Here is an 18,694-nt window from a genome sequence, read left to right as displayed (position 1 = left end):
TGAAATATCCAGTGGAACACGGCAAATAAGTTCTGCCGGAATCCTTAAGGCCATGCTGACTTATTCACCAATTGTTGTTGTTGGTGTTGTTGTTGTTGTTGTTGTTGTTGTTCTTCTTCTTCTTCTTCTTCTTCTTCTTCTTATTATTATTATTATTATTGTTAATATTATTATTATTAATGGGGCGCAGCAGTTATCACGACGTTTATTACGCGTCCGAGATGCGGCGAACTGACCTCGCCCAAAGCACAGAACACACTCAGAAGAAAGCCCTACAAGCGATGATGAAGAAGAACCCCATGTGAACCCCACGTGACGATGATCATGTACAAATGACAAATAATTGCTTAATAAATGCCCACACTAATTTCCCCCCGCGTGGGAGCGGCCATTCAGGCCGCAATTCAAAGGGACGAAGAACGCCTTGTGAAAGGTTTCATGTGGAGAAACGTGGACAACCTCAGCAGCATGGCAGTGGCGGTCATTAGAACAATAACCGGAGAGGTCTGCGCCAGGACTTTGTAGGTTTGGGCACTAACAATGCAGGGTCGAAGGAAATGCGATTGGAACTTGTCGCACAATCAGGGAGTACGAATAGGTGTCCAGAGGAGCACTTCATCGCCAGGGGAAAAAGTGACGTCACGGTGGGAGCTGTCGTAGCGCTGCTTGCGGTCTTGCTGGCTGGCTTCGGTATTGAGGCGAGCACGTCGTCGACAATCGGCAAGTCGAGCCACGAACTGTTCAGGTATAGTTGCTGATGTGTTAGTGGGAGCCTTGAAGAAGGAGGCGTCGATGGTGAACGTTGGCGAACGACCGTAAACGAGGTAGAAAGGGGAGTACCCAGTAGCTTGCGCGTGGGAGATTGAGTGCGTTCGCTCTCCGTGAAAGCGCGCGTCCCCGCACGCTTCCGCTGGGGCATACGGCGCGCGGCGAAGATTTTATCTATACGGAACCTCACGGCGACGGCGACGGCGACAGCGACGGCGACGACGACGGCAGAAATCCGGTTGGGACCCACTTGTGTTCATCGGTAGTATAAACATAACGGTGCAGCACAGTGTTTTCAAGTTTAAACTGTCGTAGTTGGCGACGTAATCTGGCATTAGGAGAAGCTCCACAGAGGCGTTGAATAATCCGTCTGCAGTATGGATCGTCGCGTTGACATGAAGCGAACTGAGCACAGTAATTTGAAGATGCCGGGTTCAGTGGCGGCTAGTGATGATAACACAAGCGACGATACGGCGTCATCATCACGGGACGAAGAAGGAAGGGAGTCTCTCGAAGATAAAAGTAGCAGGGGGCAGTGAGAGAGAGCGTCAGCATCGTGATGTTTTTTGCCAGACTTATGCACAATGTCAAAAGTGTACTCTTTCAAACGGAGTATCCAGCGGCCAAGGCGTCCAGACAAAATTTTCAGTGATGGGAACCAGCATAAGGCATGGTGGTCGGTTATTACAGTGAAGTGTCGTCCATAAATAATTGTAATTATTTGTTCATGTATTTAGTTATGTCTGTAACCTCCCTGTTGTAATGCCCTACGGGGCGATGCAGGTAACTAATAAATAAATAAATAAATAAATAAATAAATAAATAAATAAATAAATAAATAAATAAATAAATAAATAAATAAATAAATAAATAAATAAAGGTATGGTCGAAACTTTTGTACGGCCCAAACTACTGGGAGACATTCCTGCTCGGTTATCGAATAGTTCTCTTCCGCTGCCGTGAGTGTGCTGCTGGCATACGCAACAACTCTCTCTCGAGAAGTGCTATCACTCTGTAGAAGGACAGCACCGGCTCCATGGCCGCTAGCGTCGGTGTGCAGAAAATAGGGGCGTTCTCATCGAAGTGACGGAGGACTGGGTCAAACGTTAATGCACGTTTGAGGGCTTAGAAAGCAAACTCACAGCCGTCTGTCCAAGTGAAGGCAGTGCCCGAGGTGAGCAGCTTCTGCAGTGGTGACGCAATGGCAGCAAAGTGGTTGATGAAGCGGCGGAAGTAAGACGCCAGGCCAAGGAAACTTCGCAAGTGTTTTTGATTTTCTGGGCGAGGGAAGCGAAGCACCGCAGCAACCTTGCCGGGGTCTGGTCGGACGCCATCTTTACTGAGAAGGAGACGCAACACATTTATGTTCTTGCTGGCGAAGTGGCACTTTTTTGTGCGGTGCTGAAGTCCAGCGTTGGAAAGGCATGTCAAAACTACGTCCAAACGCTCAAGGTGCTGACGAAAAGTGGAAGAAAAAACAATTTCGTCGAGATAACATAAACAAGTTTTCCACTTGAGGCCATGCTAGACAGTGCCTATCATCCGTTCAAATGTTGCAGGAGCGTTGCATAAACCAAAAGGCGTTACGTTAAACTCGTAAAGTCCATCCGGTGTTGCAAAGGCTGTCTTGCCCTTGTCCGCTTCGTGCATAGGTCTTTGCCAATACCCTGACCGGAGGTCGAGGCTTGAGAAATATTGAGCGCCCTGAAGGGTGTCAAGGGCATCGTCAATTCGTGGCATCGGATATACGACTTTGCGTGAGATGTTATTAAGGGCTCGATCATTGACGCAAAATCGAACAGAGCCGTCCTTATTTCGGACCAACACAACTGGCGACGACCATGAGCTGGACGATGGGCGGATGATGTCTCGTTGGAGCATGTCAGCAAGGTTGTCCTCTATGATTTTTTGCTCCGCGTAAGACACGCGATATGGGCGGCGGCGCACAATTGAACTGCCTTCGGTGTCGATGCGATGTACCGCGCCGGAAGTGCACCCCAGAAGCTTGGAGTGGACGTCAAACGAAATGATGTGTTTATGAATAAGGTCTTCTGCTCAGCAGTCAGAGCCGGATTTATCGTGGCAGTTAGAGCAGTGGTCACTAGAGCACTGCACGGGCCGATTTTTGCGGCCCGGGCCCGGCCCGGGCCCGTTTTTACATTGGGCGGCCCGCCCGAGCCCGATCAAAACTTTTATGGCGAGACCCGGGCCCGGCCCGGGCCCGGAAATAATCTACGCTACCCGCCCGGCCCGGCCCGCCACCCCTTTACCTTAAGCCCGAGCCCGGCCCGAGCCCGGCTCGAAACCGGCCCGAACCCGGCCCGAGACCGAAAAATACATGTTTTTCAGAGTTGAGAAGCCCGAGAATAACTCGCAGAAAGCCCGAGCCCGGCCCGGGCCTGCGTTAAAGAACCCGAGCCCGGCCTGGGCCCGGGTCAAAAAGCACACGCCGTGCCCGAGCCCGGCCCGAGCCCGTGAAAAAACTTCTCTACCCGGCCCGGCCCGGGCCACGGGCCGGGCCGGGCCCGGGCTTTCGGGTAAGCCCGAGCCCGTGCAGTGCTCTAGTGGTCACAGCATGATCATCAGTAATGCCAGAGGAAGGCGGTGATTCCGCGCAAAGCGGAACCAGCGCAAGAGGTTCGGTTTCAGCAAAGCAAGTCACGGTGGTGCCCTGGGGTAGTACAACTGGCTAAGAAGTTCGGTTAAGTGCAGGGACCAAAGCTCTACTGTCCTGAAAACTCACCAGGCTAGCCGGAATGGTAGATCCCTTAGATATACAGCGACCGCACGGTGCAAGGAACACGTCATCATTAACGATATTACTGGAAGTCAGTGTAACAATATTTTCATTGCCCGGGGGAATGAAACAATCGACAGTTGTTACGAAACGCAGGCTGGGAGCGTCGACATCCCTGGAGAATTCAGTTGCCGTAATTTTAATCCATCATTGCGACAAGGTATCAAAGCCGACGCTGATGAGAGGAAATCCCATCCCTGGATTAGGGGGCGAGTACACGAAGGCAGCACGATAAACTGAATATGGTGAAGGATGCCATCAATAAAAACTCGCGCTGTGCAAACACCATAGGGTTAACAAAAACTGCATTTGCACAACGAAGGGGAAGGCCACGCTATGGCGTCTTCACTTTTCTCAAGCGGGAACACAAGTCGATACTAATAACAGAAAGGGATGCGCCCGTGTCCATCAAGGCCGTACACCTTCAACATACACCAACAATATATTTGAGGGACGCTCCGGAGGAGTTGCAGTCTAAAAGATGCAGCTTTCCCTCCTGAAGCTGCACAGCTTAGTTTTCCGGGCGATGAGCACTGGTTGAAGTCGCGGGTCGAAGTGGTGAAGAGGAGTGCCGAATCGGTGAAGGAGAGCGACGACGCCGGAAACGGGAAGTACTGGCTGCGCCGAAATTTGGCGGAGATGGTGAACGACGTGAATAAGTCGGGTAAGAGCGACGATGGTTTGGTCCAGGAGCAGAAAAGCCATCTCGTTCAAAATCGTCATAGCCACGCCTTTCGTCTTGCTGGCGACGTCGACAAAACCTTGAAATATGGCCGCGGATGCCGCAATAGAAGCAGACTGGTCGAGGAGGGCGCCAGGCATTGTAAGACTGAGGCGATGCGCTCGGAGTGAGAGGACTCACCGAACCCTGTACTGCGGGCGGCTATTGATGTAGTTGCTGGGCGGGTGGTACAATAGCGGCAATCTGAGCGTAAGTTGGTGTTGGCATAGGATGCGCGCACGTCATGGAAGCCAGTTCTTCCCTCACGATATTGCGTAGACTACCACCAGAAGGTGTCGTACGGACCTCAATAGGGCTTGGCGAAGCTTGGGAATGAAGTTCCTCACGAATGATAGGGTGGACCAGTTCACGTAGCTCGCTGTCGTTGGTGGTCCAGCGAACAGGCATGTCAGGTTGCAGGCGTATTGTCTGAAGTTCATCCAGGCGCAGACACATACTTATATCTGCAACGGTGGTGGGGTTCTGAACCACGAGAGTATTGAAAGCCACTGTTCTGATGCCTTTGAGCAGGTGGCGCACACGGTCATTCTCCGCCATTGAGGTATTGACATGGCGGCAGAAGGCGAGGACGTCTTCTATGTAGGAAGTGTAGGACTCGCCGGTGTGCCGAACACGCTCAGCAAGCTGCTTCTTTGCGATACCTGAGTGGACAGAAGGGAGCGGACAGAAGTCGTGTAAACGAGGTCCAAGTGGGGAAATCGATCTTATGGTTAAAGAACCAAGTCTTTGCAACACCCGTGAGATAGAAAGCGACGTGGGTAAATTTAGAATAATCATCCCAACGATTTATGGCACTCACGCGATTGTACTGTTCCGGCCATTCCTCAACGGCGTCTCCGCGAAGTTCAGCGAACACCGGGGGGTATTTTTGAGGGTGGTGACCGTTCAGCAGGGATAGCAGCCGGGGTTGCTACGGGTGCTGCTACGTTGGGCTGCTGATCTTGCGACATTGCCAACTGCTGTTGGTATAGGCGGCGACCCGAACGGAGCTCCAGGGAGGTGTTCTAGGTGAAGTTAGGCAATGGCCGGGAGAGTGAGAGGACTGAAGAACCGGACAGCACTCTCCCCCACTTGTAAGACAACGGTTAGGTCGCAAGAGAAAAGAAATAAACTTTTATTTTCGGAAACGGTAATCCGAGTCAGGACCTGGTTCACCCTAGGTGGGAGGATTCCTCATTCCAGGAACCCTCTGGCTTGGGCTGCCTCCTTGGCCCGGGCGACAAGACTGCGTTGATCGTCCAGGTCGTCAGAGGAAAGCTTCGCCTCCCACGTTTCAGTGGTGGTATAGAAGTGTGCTGAGTTGGGGTGCTCCTCTTGTCTTGTGTGGTCGTGTTGAGCTTGTGAGCTGGGGTCTGGGGATGTGTCACGCAGTGGGCAATCCTGGACCATGTGTTGCAGGGTATCTGGGACGTCACAGTGGGTGCATGTGTATGAGTACTGTGTAGGATATAGTCTGTGCATGATTATTCCGTGTACATAGCGGTTTGTCTGTAGACGGCGGAGGATGACTTCTTCCTCTTTGCTCAGCTTCTTGTGTGGTGATGGATACGTTCTTCTGCTGAGTCGGTGGTGTTGCAGAATCTCCGAGAACTTTAGAGCAATGTCATCAACGTTGGTGGCCGGCCTAGTGTGGAATGGCAGGAAAGCCCGGCTGGTATGCTCGCAGGCAGTGGCGTGTGCCGCCTCATTTCCTGTCATGCCCTGATGGCCTGGAATCCAGTTGATGTGGGTGTCGGGGAGCGGGGGGCGTGCGATGTGATTTTGAAGCATCTTGAGTGCGGTTGCTGATATGCGTCATTTTTGATAGTTGCGAGCTGCTGCTTGGGAATCAGTGAGGATTACGGCTACTTCAGGGCAAGTTGTTATCGCCAGAGCGATTGCCGTTTCCTCTGCAGTCTCGGCGGCTCTTGCCCGGATGGTGACAGCGGCGAGTTCATTGCCTTGGTGATCCGTGACACTTAGGGCAAAGGCGTTTTGTTGAATATACCGGGCAGCATCGGTATACCTCGTATCAGGGTTTGTCGCGTATTTCTTGCTGAGTGCACGGATTCTGCTTTGCCGACGCTCCTTATGGTAAGTCGGATGCATATTGCGCGGTATGCGCGCAACGCTGATACACTCACGGAGTGCGGGTGGGATTCTTGCTTTCTGGTCTGTTTCGGCCATGTAGCTTTCACTGCAGTCGAGGTAGCGCAAAACTTCACGTCCGGTGGGTGTGAGCTTGAGCCGCTCTAGTTGGCTGATTTTATGAGCCTCGGAGAGCTCTTCCCACGTATTGTGTTCTTGTTGTCCAGTAGTAGGTGCTTTGGTCCAGAGTGTGATGTCGTCGGCGTAAAGGGCATGACATAGGTTTGGGATGGCATTGAGTTGTTTCGGCAACTTGATCATTGCGATGTTGAAAAGGAGTAGGGAAATAACTGATCCTTGTGGAGTTTTTTGTTGGGTAGCCGAAATTTATCGCTGCGGAGATTGCAGACGCCTACTGTTGCTGTTCGGTGTGTCAAAAAGCTGCTGATGTAGTTATAGATCCGGGCTCCACAGCCTGTATCTTCGAGGTTGCGGAGGATGGCTTCGTGGCTTACGTTGTCAAATGCGCCCTTTACGTCGATTGCCAGTATTCATGATTTGCGTCTGCGATCAAGGTAGTCGAGCAGGTCTTTTTTGAGGAGCAGGAGTACATCCTGCGTGGACAAATGCTGTCGGAATCCGAACATGGTGTGCGGCAAGTATCCGTTGTCCTCGAGGTATGGGGTTAACTGGTCGTTGTGATGAGCAGGTTCTTTTGTCTAATATTTTCTGGTGGTTCTCTGAGGCGGAGCCTCGCAGAACCCAATCGAGGACAAAGCCGTTTGTTGGGACGCACACACAAAACGTTTAATGTAACTAGAACGAGAAAGAAAACTCCCATAAAATAAACACTCAAAAAGAACTCATAATACAACACACATGTGACTAGAACGCTTACTGATGTCGGGCAAGTTCGGGCAGGCTGCGGGTGTGCGTATGCACTACAGTCTCGACGCGGCGAAGCGGAGACGACGAGAGAAGCGTTGTTGGTCTCACCAAAGGTCGCTGTATCGGACCGGCTACCAGAGCGTGGCAGCTCTGGCTCAGAGGAAGAAGACAGGCAGCTCGGCAGCACGGACCGACGGTGGTGACGTTCTGGTCGGGCAGCTGATCGTGGCACTCGGGCTCGTAGCCCGTCAGCTCACGTTCTGCCCACGGACGCAGACGCTCACCGGCCTCGGGCAGCAGCAGTCGATTATCGGGCAGGGTGACGATGCCCGGGAAGGCAGGCGGCTTGGCAGCAGGGGTTGACGGCGGCGGCGTTCTGACCGGGCAGCTGGTCGTGGAGCTCGGGCCCGTAGCCCGACTGCTCTCGTTCTGCCCACGGGCGCAGACGCTCGCCGGCCTCGGGCAGCAGTTCTCGAATGGATGGAGTGGCGGCGCCCAGGAATGGGTTGGCAGGAGGCCCCGGCCGGGTGAAGTCCTGGTGGCTCGGGTCCTGGAACCCGACGGCCGTCTTCAACTCCCGATGCGGTGGCCGACCTTGTCCTGGTGCCGCTTCTGGAACTCCTCCCCCTACTGCCAGCGTGCCTCCTTTTTCTGCTGCTCTGGTCGATTCGTCGACTTCTCATTGGCTGCTCGAGGCTCCGTGGTCTTTTGCGATTGGATTGGTTTTCTTTTGTTGTTTTTCTTGTGCCGCGTGTTCACGTGCCGGACAGTCTTCGGCGTCGTCGTTTTCGGCGCGGCGCGGTAGAGCGGCGCGCGCTCTCCTTGTCTGCTTCTTGTTGGAATGCACCGCACCTTGTCGCACACCACAAATATCACCGTCGCGCACCACACATCACAGTCGTGCACCATGTGCTCGAGGAGTTTGCCCACGCAGGACGTGAGGGAGATGGGACGGAGGTTTTCGATGCAAAGGGGTTTGTTGGGTTTGGGGATCATGGTGACCACTGAATGCTTCCAGGCTGCTGGTAGGTCCCCCTTTTCCCAGCAGTCGTTGTAGTACTGGAGTAGTGCTGTTGCGGCCGATTGCGGAAGGTTGCGTAGGAGCTTATTAGTGATTCTGTCCTTGCCGGGACTAGTGTTTCTAGTGAGTTTGGCTAAGGCTGCGTGGAGCTCTGCTTGCGTGAATGGCCGATCAAGGTCTGGGTTTGGTGCGCCGTCGTACACCTTGCCGCTCACCGACGAAGTGGGCTTGTCGCAGCTAAGTTTCTGCTGAAGTTCACGAAGGAGATCGTGCTCCGATCCAGCGTGGTTGTGGATTAGTCTGCGCAGATCTTGCCGTTGTTGCGTTTTGGTGCGGTCGGTAGCTAAGAGAGCGCGTAGGAGGTGCCAGGTTTTCTTGGTGCTGAGTGTTCCTTGTAGGCTGTCACAAAAGGTGTGTAAATTTTGCCTAATAAGTTGCTCCGCGTAATCTTGGGCCTGTATGGTGAGAAGGGAGATTCGTTGTTTAAGTTTTCTATTCAGTTCCTGCCTCTTCCATCTCCTCAGGAGGCTTCTTTTGGCCTCCCAGAGATGAAGGAGATGCGGGTCGACTGCGGGGCTGTTGGTGCTTAGTTGGATGTTCTTGGTGTGGTGTTCTGCGGTGATGAGAAGGCCCTTGAGCCAATGGTCAATGTCGTCGATTGTTGTGTTGCCGCTGAGGTTGTCTCTGAAGGACTTCTAGTCTGTTAGCCGGGCAACTCCAGTCTTGGTTTGCTTCCGGTTGTGGGCGATGTCAAGTTGGAGAATGTGGTGGTCGCTTCCGAGCGTCTCCGAGAGTCGGCTCCACTCGGCCCAGAGGACGTTCGATGTGAAGGTTAGGTCCGGGTTTGTGTCCCTGGAGACACTGTTTCCGACTCTCGTGGCCTGTAGCGGGTCGTTCCAGAGGGTCAGCTTGTGTTGTTGGGCAGTATTGTGTACGCGGGCTCCCTTCTTGGTGGTATTTGGATACGCCCATGCTGTGTGTGGGGCGTTGAAATCTCCCGTGATGACAACTTGATGGCCTTTCGTGCGTTTCCTGAGTTCACGAATAAAGTGGTCGAATTCTGGAAGTTGGTCCCGAGGAGGACTGTATATGCTGACGATAAAGAGGCTTTGCTGCGTTTTTCTGTCTGGTAGGATCTCCACTAGGGTGTGCTCGCAAGTCTCTTCTTTATTGTCCCGAGCGAACGCCCCACAACGGTGTACAGATGAGAAGATTAAGCGTAAATATAATGCTCACAGGGTATACATTCTGGATGGGATCTTGTTGAGTGCTTGGTAATCGACACAAAATCGCACAGAGCCGTCTTTTGAACAGCGAAGCTGTTTAGGCCGGTGGTTAGTCTGGGCAGTGTGCGCAGGAAAACCTCGCCGAGCGTTACGTCACTCCGCGTCGCCTAGCAACGCGCCGCCAAGCAACGCCGAGCCTCGCAACAGCTGTGTAGGTGGAGCTAAGCCGTGACGTCATCGCACGCGCCGTCACTTTGCCCAGCTTTGCCAGCCATCACGCCGAGCTACCGCATAGCGATGTCGCCACAGCTGTGGCAGGCGGAGCTAAGACGTGACGTCACTGCGATGATCCTCATAATAGCAGCTCCGCGTCACCGCTGCAGCGACTGAATGCCCCATGTCTCCGCGCTGAGCACATAGCCGTTAAAATTGGGCGACTGAAGAAGTGCGTTACTCCTGAAGAAGAGGAAGCGCGGCGCGAAACCCGTCGTGCCGCTACTCGAGAGCGGATGAGACGACTTCGGACTAACCCCGAGTATCCCGCCGGTGAAGCGGCGGCGAAACATCGGCGATTTGCAGGAGATTCGGATTTACGAGCTCGCGTTACTGAGCAATAGCGTCCGTGCAGCCAGAAGCGCCGACAAAACGATCCGGCCCTGCGACTTAGTCGATCCGAGATAAGCTAGGTGGGATCAAGGCGATTTAAAAAAGAAAGTTGAAACCTCCTTGGGTGGGATCGACAGCTTCGCTGTTTGCAGTCTTCGCACCACTAGTGTGAAGCTGCCCCCGCTTTTTTTTTCGGACCAAAACAGCGGAGGGTGACCAAGGGCTAGCAGACGGGCGTATTATTATTCGTTGGAGCATGTCGGTGACGTTCTCTTCAGTGACTTTCCTCTCGGATGCGATACGCGATACGGTCGATGGCGCACGATGGATGTGTCATCTGTCTGTTTCCGATGCGTTGTAATCGAAGTCTTTCCCAACGAAGTGGAATGCGTGGCAAACGAAGAAAGCAACTTGTGACTGTGACGGTGTTCGGTCGGAACTTATAGTAGCTGCAAGAGCAGAGGGGGGGGGATAGATGCAGCCTGTTTAATAGAAGAAACATCAGAGGAAGTTGCTTTAAAGGAAACAACAAAGACAGACTCCGATTTCAGTGGCGCAAGCCAATGTAGTGCCTTTCGGCATGATAATATTTGCGGATGTCAGGTTTGTAGCGTAGAGAAGTGCAGATTCATTATCAAACCTAAGCAGCTCTGATACAAAGGCTATCCCTCTTGCGAGACAGCGTGCTGATGGTAGTACGAGCACGTCACCGCGGTCATTGTCGTCAGACGCGTTAGTAACAATTTACTGATGGAGAGGAGGTTGCTCGGTATCTTCTGCAGCAAGGAAGGGAAGTGGTGCGTCATCTGCATGAAGTGAATAGGTCGTGTAGGTCATGTGAAGAACGCGTTCACGGCAGCAGATGGAAGCGGACGCCGTAGAAAGAAAATCCCATCCCACTATGAGCTACTGGGCACACGAACTTAGCACTGCGAATTGTACGTAATGCAGAAGTACATCGATGGAAATACGAGCAGTGCACATGGCGGTAGGTCGAATGGCGGCCCTTTGAGCAGCGAGTAGTGTAGGTCCATCATAGGGGTCGTAACTTTCCCGAGTCGCTAACACAATTCATAGTGAATAACTGAGAAACTAGCACCAGTGTCTATTAAAGCTTCCACTTGTACACCTTCTACTACAACCAATATCATTTTACACGGATGCGCTGCAGGAATTTCTGTCCTGTCATTCGATGCAGCTTTTCCTCCAAAAGCTGAATAATTTAGTTTTCCAGACGACGTTCGCCGAAATGAGAGCAGGTCGAAGTGGGGACGTAGAGCGGCGAAGGGGTGACGGCGAGCGGCGTCTCGTAGGATTTGTACGTCGGAACCGTCTTGGATGCTACAGTTGGTAGAGCGGCCGCGCGGCGGGGCATAAGGACGGCGTTGGTCATGTAGGCTCCCTAGACGTTGGAAAGGAGCTCCGGCAGAAAAGTCTTCCCGTTCGTATACGTCTCATCCGCGGCGCTCATCTTGCTGGCGCTTGCGGCAAAAACGTGCGATGTGGCCACGATCGCCTCCGCAGTAGCGGACGCCACTGCGGATAGCTGGGTGGGGTAGGTGCGCTGGTAGTCATGGGCCGGCGTTGGTTTTGGAGGCATCGGTGGAACGATGAATGGCGAAACTGCGGCTACTTGTGCGTACGCTGGTGGGGCCCTAGGGGTTAGAGGGTCCGTGTACGCTACACCAGCCATTGACGCTAATTCCTCCTTGACAGCGTCTCGCAGATTAGTATCCTAAGCATGAGGAGGCATAGATCGTGCTGCGAAGCCAAGGTACTGTAGTTCTTCTCGAATGACTGCGCGGATAATTACTCGTAACGAGGGGTCGTTGAATGTGTCGTTGTCGGAGGGGTTGTAGAAACCCTGCTCCTCCACTACTTGTGACGCAGCAGTTATCACGACGATGATGATGATGATGTATAGTGTTTACTGGCGCAAGGGCCAAGTATGGCCAAAGAGCGCCAAGAGATGGTAAAGAGTGATCGATGGGTGATGAGCGCTGAGTAGATGTATCTCGGCTGTATAGGGGCCTAAAACTGGTCGCTGTATAGACGCGTAAAACAGGTACTTGGGATAAAACTATGACAATGACTATTGTGAGGTGCGCTATGTGTATAAATGACTTAAATTTAAAACACTCAGTTATTGATAATTTCCAAGCAGCACTACTGCCTCACCAGGACCCTTGTGCGCAAGGGCCTGGAGGCGTGTGCTATACATACTAATGCCGCAACATAGGCCTCTATTGCGAGGCCGTGCTACGGATCACATGGGTGTATAACATTTAATATACGAATATCATTTAAAAAACCTAGCAATGATTTTGTGTCAAAGAGCGGGTCTTTGCCAAGGAATAATGCCGGGTGTAATGGAATATGTTGTTTGTATGCTAAAGGAAAGAACTTTTTTCTTTGCTCTTCTACCTCCCGGCATTCAAGCAAGACGTGGAGCACAGTTAGCGTCTCTCCACATTTCCCACAGGCAGGGGGATCACTGTTTGTTAGAAGATAGGAATGTGTGCCATACGTGTGGCCTATTCGGAGTCGACAGAGAGTGACCTCTGTTCGTCGTGTTTTTGTTGTAGGTGGCCAGCTACCTAAATAAGGTTTTATCAGATGAAGCTTGTTTGACTGTTTTGCGTCCCACAAACGTTGCCAATAGCACCTCAGTTTTTTCCGCAAAAATGGTTTCAAATCTATGGCAGGGATAGCGATGGAAATGCTACTAGCACTTGTTTCTGTGGATGTGGCCATTTTGTCGGCAAGCATATTGCCTTCAATGCCTCTATGTCCAGGAACCCAGCATATTGTGATATGTTGGGAAGAGTAAGCTTTGCATAGAGCCGAGTAAAGTTCTGCAATTACAGGATTTTTATGTTTCCGTAGCGACGATAGGGCTTTAACGACGCTTAGAGAGTCAGTATAAATAACTGCGTTGCGAATCTGTGTATTATCGATGTACTTTACAGCCAAGAGGAGCGCATAAGCCTCAGCTGTAAAAATACTTGTTTCTGGGTGTAGAGCGACGGATTCCGCGAACGATGGGCCCACCGCTGCACAACAGACACCGGCATGCGACTTTGAGGCGTCCGTGTAGAATTATGGGCAAGAGTATTTGGCCTGGATTTCTAAGAAGTGCATTCGGATGTGTGTGTCGGCGGCATGTTTTGTGACTTCTACAAAAGACAAGTCACAATCTATCTGCTGCCACTGCCACGGCGGTAATAGCTTTGTTGGAGCCATTAAGGTATGTTCAAGGAGTGGAACACTCATTTCATTACTGAGGTTCCTCACGCGCAGAGAAAACGGCCGTTTCACTGCAGGTCGGTTGTGGAACAGGGTGGCACTGATCATATCATTTATTGTTGAATAAGTTGGATGTTCATTGTTCGCGTGTATTTTCAGAAAATACATGAAACTAGTGTACGACCTTTGAAGATGCAGTGACCATTCATTAGACTCTACGTAGAGGCTCTCTACAGGACTTGTCCTAAAGGCACCGGTCGCCAAGCGGATGCCTAGATGATGAACAGGGTCAAGCATCTTCAAGGCGCTTGGACTGGCAGATTGATATGCTATGGCCCCATAGTCTAAGCGTGTACGTATAAGACTTTTGTACACGTTCATCAGGCACTTCCTGTCACTGCCCCATGTTGTATGCGACAAAATTTTAAGCAGGTTCATTGTTTTTAGGCATTTCTCTTTGAGGCGCTTTATGTGTGGAATGAAGGTTAGTTTCGAGTCTAATATGACGCCTAAAAATTTATGTTGTGTGGAAACTGGTATGTGTTGTCTGTGTAGTTCTACATCGGGCTCTGCGAATAGGCCTCTTTTTTGTGTGAAAAGGACACAGGAGCTTTTAAGAGGATTGAGTTTAAAGCCATTTTCTTCTGTCCATTTACACACTTTGTTCAAGCCAAGCTGGACATGCCGCTCACAAATTGTAAGGTTACATGACTTGAAACCTAACTGCACGTCGTCTACGTATACCGAGTAAAACATACCCTGCGGTATAGATAAGCGCAAGGAATTCATTTTGACGATAAAAAGCGTACAGCTTAGTACCCCACCTTGTGGCACCCCAGTTTCTTGTGTAAATGGCCTGGATAAAGCATTGCCAACTCTAACACGAAAAGTACGGTGGGATAAGTAACTTTCAATTACATTAAGCATATTGCCTCGAACACCCATTTCCGATAGGTCTCGCAAAATCCCATATCGCCAAGTTGTGTCATATGCCTTTTCCAAGTCTAGGAAAACAGAAAGAAAGAACTGCTTATGGACAAAGGCGTCTCGAATGTTTGCCTCAATGCGCACGAGATGGTCAGCAGTCGACCGACCCTCTCTGAAGCCACATTGATAAGGGTCAAGAATTTTCTTCGATTCAAGGAAATGTAAAATACGACGGTTTATCATTTTCTCGAAGAGTTTGCATAAGCAACTTGTGAGGGCTATTGGACGGTAACTTGAAGCATTGGATGGGTCTTTACCCTGTTTCAAGACCGGGACTACGATGGATTCTTTCCATGAGGATGGGAGATATCCGGCAGCCCAAATGGAGTTGAAAAGTGCTAGTAGTGTCATCTGTGTGTCGGTGTGTAGGTTTTTAATCATGTCATACATGATTCTGTCAAATCCCGGTGCGGAGCTCATACATGTGCTCAAGGCAGCTCTAAGCTCGGCAATATTAAATGGACAGTTGTACGGAAGATTTGGTGTGCATTTACGGTCTATTGGCTTACGTTCTGCTACTTTCTTGTATTTAAGAAATGATTCTGAGTAGTTTGCGGAGCTTGACACACGCTCGAAATGTATGCCAAGGGCATCGGCCTGGTTTTCCAAGGTATGCCCTTGGTCATCGACCAAAGGTAATTGGTTGATCTGCTGCCCTTTTAGCCTTCTCAGCCCATTCCATACTTTAGCCTCCTGGGTATAAGAATTGATGCCTGAGAGAAACCTCTCCCAGCTTGCTCTCCTAGCCTGCCGTCTCGTGCGCCTTCCTTGTGACTTTATATGTTTAAATGCAATGAGATTTTCCGCCGTTGGATGTCGGCGCAGTCTACCCCATGCCTTATTTTGTCTCTTTCGTGCATCTCTACAGTCTTCATTCCACCAAGGAACACGTCTCTTACATGATTGGCCGCTTGTTTGTGGAATAAACTTTTCCGCTGCACCGATAATAAAAGCAGTAAAATATGCTACGGCATCATCTATGCTAAAATCGCGTATAAAATCTTGTGATAAATAAGTAGATTCTTTAAAATGCTTCCAATCAGCCGAGTTAAGTTTCCAGCGAGGGACATGTGGTGGAATGACTTGTGTTAGTACTCGTAGGTTTAGAGTAACTGGGAAGTGGTCACTCCCAAACGGATTTTGTATTACATTCCATTCTAAGTAAGGGAGAAGTGTGGAGGATCCAAGCGCTAAATCTATCGATGAATATGAATTATGCGCAATATTATAGTAAGTAGGTGCTTTCTTATTAAATAGGCATACACCAGAAGTCACAAGAAAGCTTTCGATAAGTCGACCCCTCAAATCAGTCCGGGAGTCTCCCCATAGACTGTTATGAGCATTAAAGTCTCCAACGATAAGAAAGGGTTCAGGAAGTTGTTTAATAAGGCCATAGAATTCTGTTTTGTTCAGGCGATAATTCGGAGGTATGTAGATGGAGCAGACGGCAACCAATTTGTTAAAAAGAATTGCTCGCACTGCAACTGCCTCGAGGGACATCAGAAGGGGCAAGTGTTGGCAAGCAACAGTCTTGTCGACAACTATAGCTACACCGCCGGATGAGGTGTTAGCCTCGTCACGGTCTTTGCGAAAAATAGCATATGACCGGAGAAAATTTGTCTGTGTAGCTTTTAAATGCGTTTCCTGTGCACACAGTACCTTTGGGTTAAGTTTGTGTAAGAGTTCTGTTATGTCATCAAGATTGTGGAGAAAACCTCTCACATTCCACTGTATAATTTGTGTATCCATTTTGACAGAGTTGAGTACTGTGTGTTCTGGAAAGGAAAGATTAGCTCACAGGACCCTTTCCGGGCGCCGTGATGCGCGTTTTGCTTTTGGAGTGGTCACGAGAATCGCGGCGCTCCTGAGGCGCTGGCTGCGCCATCTGGATCGGAGTTGTGTCCATTGACTCCTGGGAGCCGCGGGACTTCCGCTCACTCGAGCGGGGTGTTTTCAGATTAGGCCTTGCCTCGAAAAGCAGGGCCTTGGAGGCCACCAACCCAGAGGTCGATGGTCCCTCTTTTAGAGACGGCGAAGCAGCGCTGGCTGCTGTCGCCAAGGGGGCTGGTGGCACAGCCGCGACCACACTCTTTGCGGGCCGGGCCGATACCGGAGTCTGCTGCGGCGCTGCCCCCTTACGCGCCGCATCAGCATACCCTGCACTATGAAGAAAGGAAACGCGCTTGCGCGCTTCTCGGAAGGAAATGTTCTCCTTTACTTTGATAATCACTATCTCTTTTTCCTTTTTCCATGTCGGACAAGAGCGGGAATATGCGGCATGTTCGCCGTCGCAGTTCACGCAATGGAGTGCAAGGTTACAGTTATCTGAGGGATGATCTTGTTCACCACACTTGGCACAGGTTTGTCGGCCTCGGCAGCTTTGCGAACCGTGACCATACCTTTGACACTTGAAGCATCTGCGTGGGTTAGGGATGTACGCCCTTACTCGTATCTTTACATATCCAGCCTCGATTATGTCGGGCAGTTCACTTGTACCAAAAGTAAGTATCAGATGTTTAGTTGGAATTTCTTTGTTCTCCCGTTTAATTTTTATTCTATGTACTTGGATGACGTTCTGGTCCTTCAAGCCCTCTAGAAGTTCTTCTTCACTCAAGTTCATGAGGTCATCGTCTGAGATCACTCCCTTGCACGTATTCAGTGATCGATGTGGTGTCACCGTGATTTGAGCATCACCAAATGCAACCAGGTTTGAAATCTTTCCATGCTGCAGCTTATCACGTACCTCAAGCAGGAGGTCGCCGCTAGGCATTTTTGTCACTTTGTAGCCACTACCCAGTGCGTCCGTGAGGCATTTCGCAACAATGAATGGTGAGATGGTTCTAACAGTCTTTCCAGGGTTCTCGGTATGTATGACATGGTATCGCGGGAAGTTTTCTTTTCGTTTGAGAAAAGGATTGAAACTTTCTTCGGTGCGTCCTCTTTTGTATAGAGGACGATCAGGTAGCTTGGGGAAAGATGAGGCCATAAGATCTTAATTAATTTCGACAGCGATGCCAGCCGCCCACCACCGAGCCCAACAAGGGGACGTTACAGGAGTCCCTGCAAGGGAAGTCCTGCGAACGCCAGCTGTACAGCGTTGCTATAACCAAATACGACATAACCAAGACAGGTTAGCCACACAAGGTTAACCCTTGCCGCCTAGAGAATCGGAAGTTAAAAGAAGTGAATAGAAGACAGGAGAGATGTAAAAGTGAGAGAGAAAGTCAAAAGATTGAAGAGGGGGACAGGAAAAGGCGACTGCCGATTTCCTCCAGGTGGGTCAGTCTGGAGGTGCCGTCTATGTGAAGCAGAGGCCGAAGAGGTGTGTTGCCTCCGCCGGGGGGCCTTAAAGGTCCAAACACCCGGCATTGGCTCAACCCCCAGGATCCTCCTTTCCCCAGACACGGCTAAGCCGCGCACGGCTACACGCGGGAGGGTCCAAGCCTCGTGTGCTCGGGTCCGTGGTGGCGCAACTCACCAAACGCCTGCTGACGCAGACGCCCCTGCGGGGAGTTATCACGGCGTTTTAATAACTTGCGTGATAACGACGCGTGATCATTGCACGTCGGAGATGCGGTGAACCGACCATGCAAGCACAGATCATACTCAAGAGAAAGCCCTACAAGCGATGATGAAGAAGAACCCCACGTGATGATGTCATGTACAGATGACAAAGACTAGCTTAATAAATGCCCACACTAATTTCCCCTCGCGCGAGAGCGGCCATCCTGGCCGCAATTCAAAGGGATGGAGAACGCCTTGTGAAAGGCTTAATGTGGGGAAACGTGGACAACCTCAGCAGCGCGGCAGCAGTGGTCATTTGGAACAATATCCGGAGAGGTCTGCTCCAAGACTTTGTAGGGGCCGATGAACCGAAGCTGAAACTTGTCACACAAGCCAGGAGTATGAACTGTTGGCCAGATCAGCAATTCCTCGCCAGGGTGGAAGCACACGACGCGATGAGAGGCTTCGTAATGCTGCTTGCGGTCAGTGCATGAACGTACTAGCACCTCCACCAGATGTCACGTAGTAGAGACGGTGAAAAAAAAAAAAAACAGTCGCAAAACTGTGAATGACGAAACGGACTTTTAATTGAGCGAACATGTGCGCACAAACGCAAGTTGCGCTCGAAGAACAACGATAGCGGCAAACACAGTCGGTGATCGTCGAAATCTGAACAGCGGCGAAACGCGTCGGCTTTTATGCATGAGTCATCGAAGGTTCCAGAGTAATCCCTGGTGCCCGCGTGTCCTCCAGAAAGTACTAGACAATTCGCGTCGCTCATACAATAGATTGCATAAGCGTCGGTGACAAGAGACAACGGATTGTCGATAATGTTCGAGAAA

At 50.9% G+C, this 18,694-nt stretch overlaps 1 protein-coding gene across 1 annotated transcript in view; it reads right to left on the bottom strand.

The window, feature by feature from the left end:
* Window positions 1-8,978: 8,978 nt before the first annotated feature.
* The window catches only part of LOC119449212 (NADH-cytochrome b5 reductase-like), a 59,810-nt gene continuing 50,094 nt past the window's right edge, over window positions 8,979-18,694 (bottom strand). Inside the window, exon 6 of the mRNA XM_049666697.1 lies at window positions 8,979-9,164. Within this exon, the coding sequence (XP_049522654.1) occupies window positions 8,979-9,164 (186 nt within the window). The remainder of the gene's footprint in view (window positions 9,165-18,694) is intronic.

Source organism: Dermacentor silvarum, chromosome 4 (assembly GCF_013339745.2).
Source record: "Dermacentor silvarum isolate Dsil-2018 chromosome 4, BIME_Dsil_1.4, whole genome shotgun sequence".
NCBI lineage: Eukaryota > Metazoa > Arthropoda > Arachnida > Ixodida > Ixodidae > Dermacentor > Dermacentor silvarum.
The sequence above is the reverse complement of the archived record's forward strand: the minus strand, read 5'-3'. Positions and strand labels throughout refer to the sequence as shown.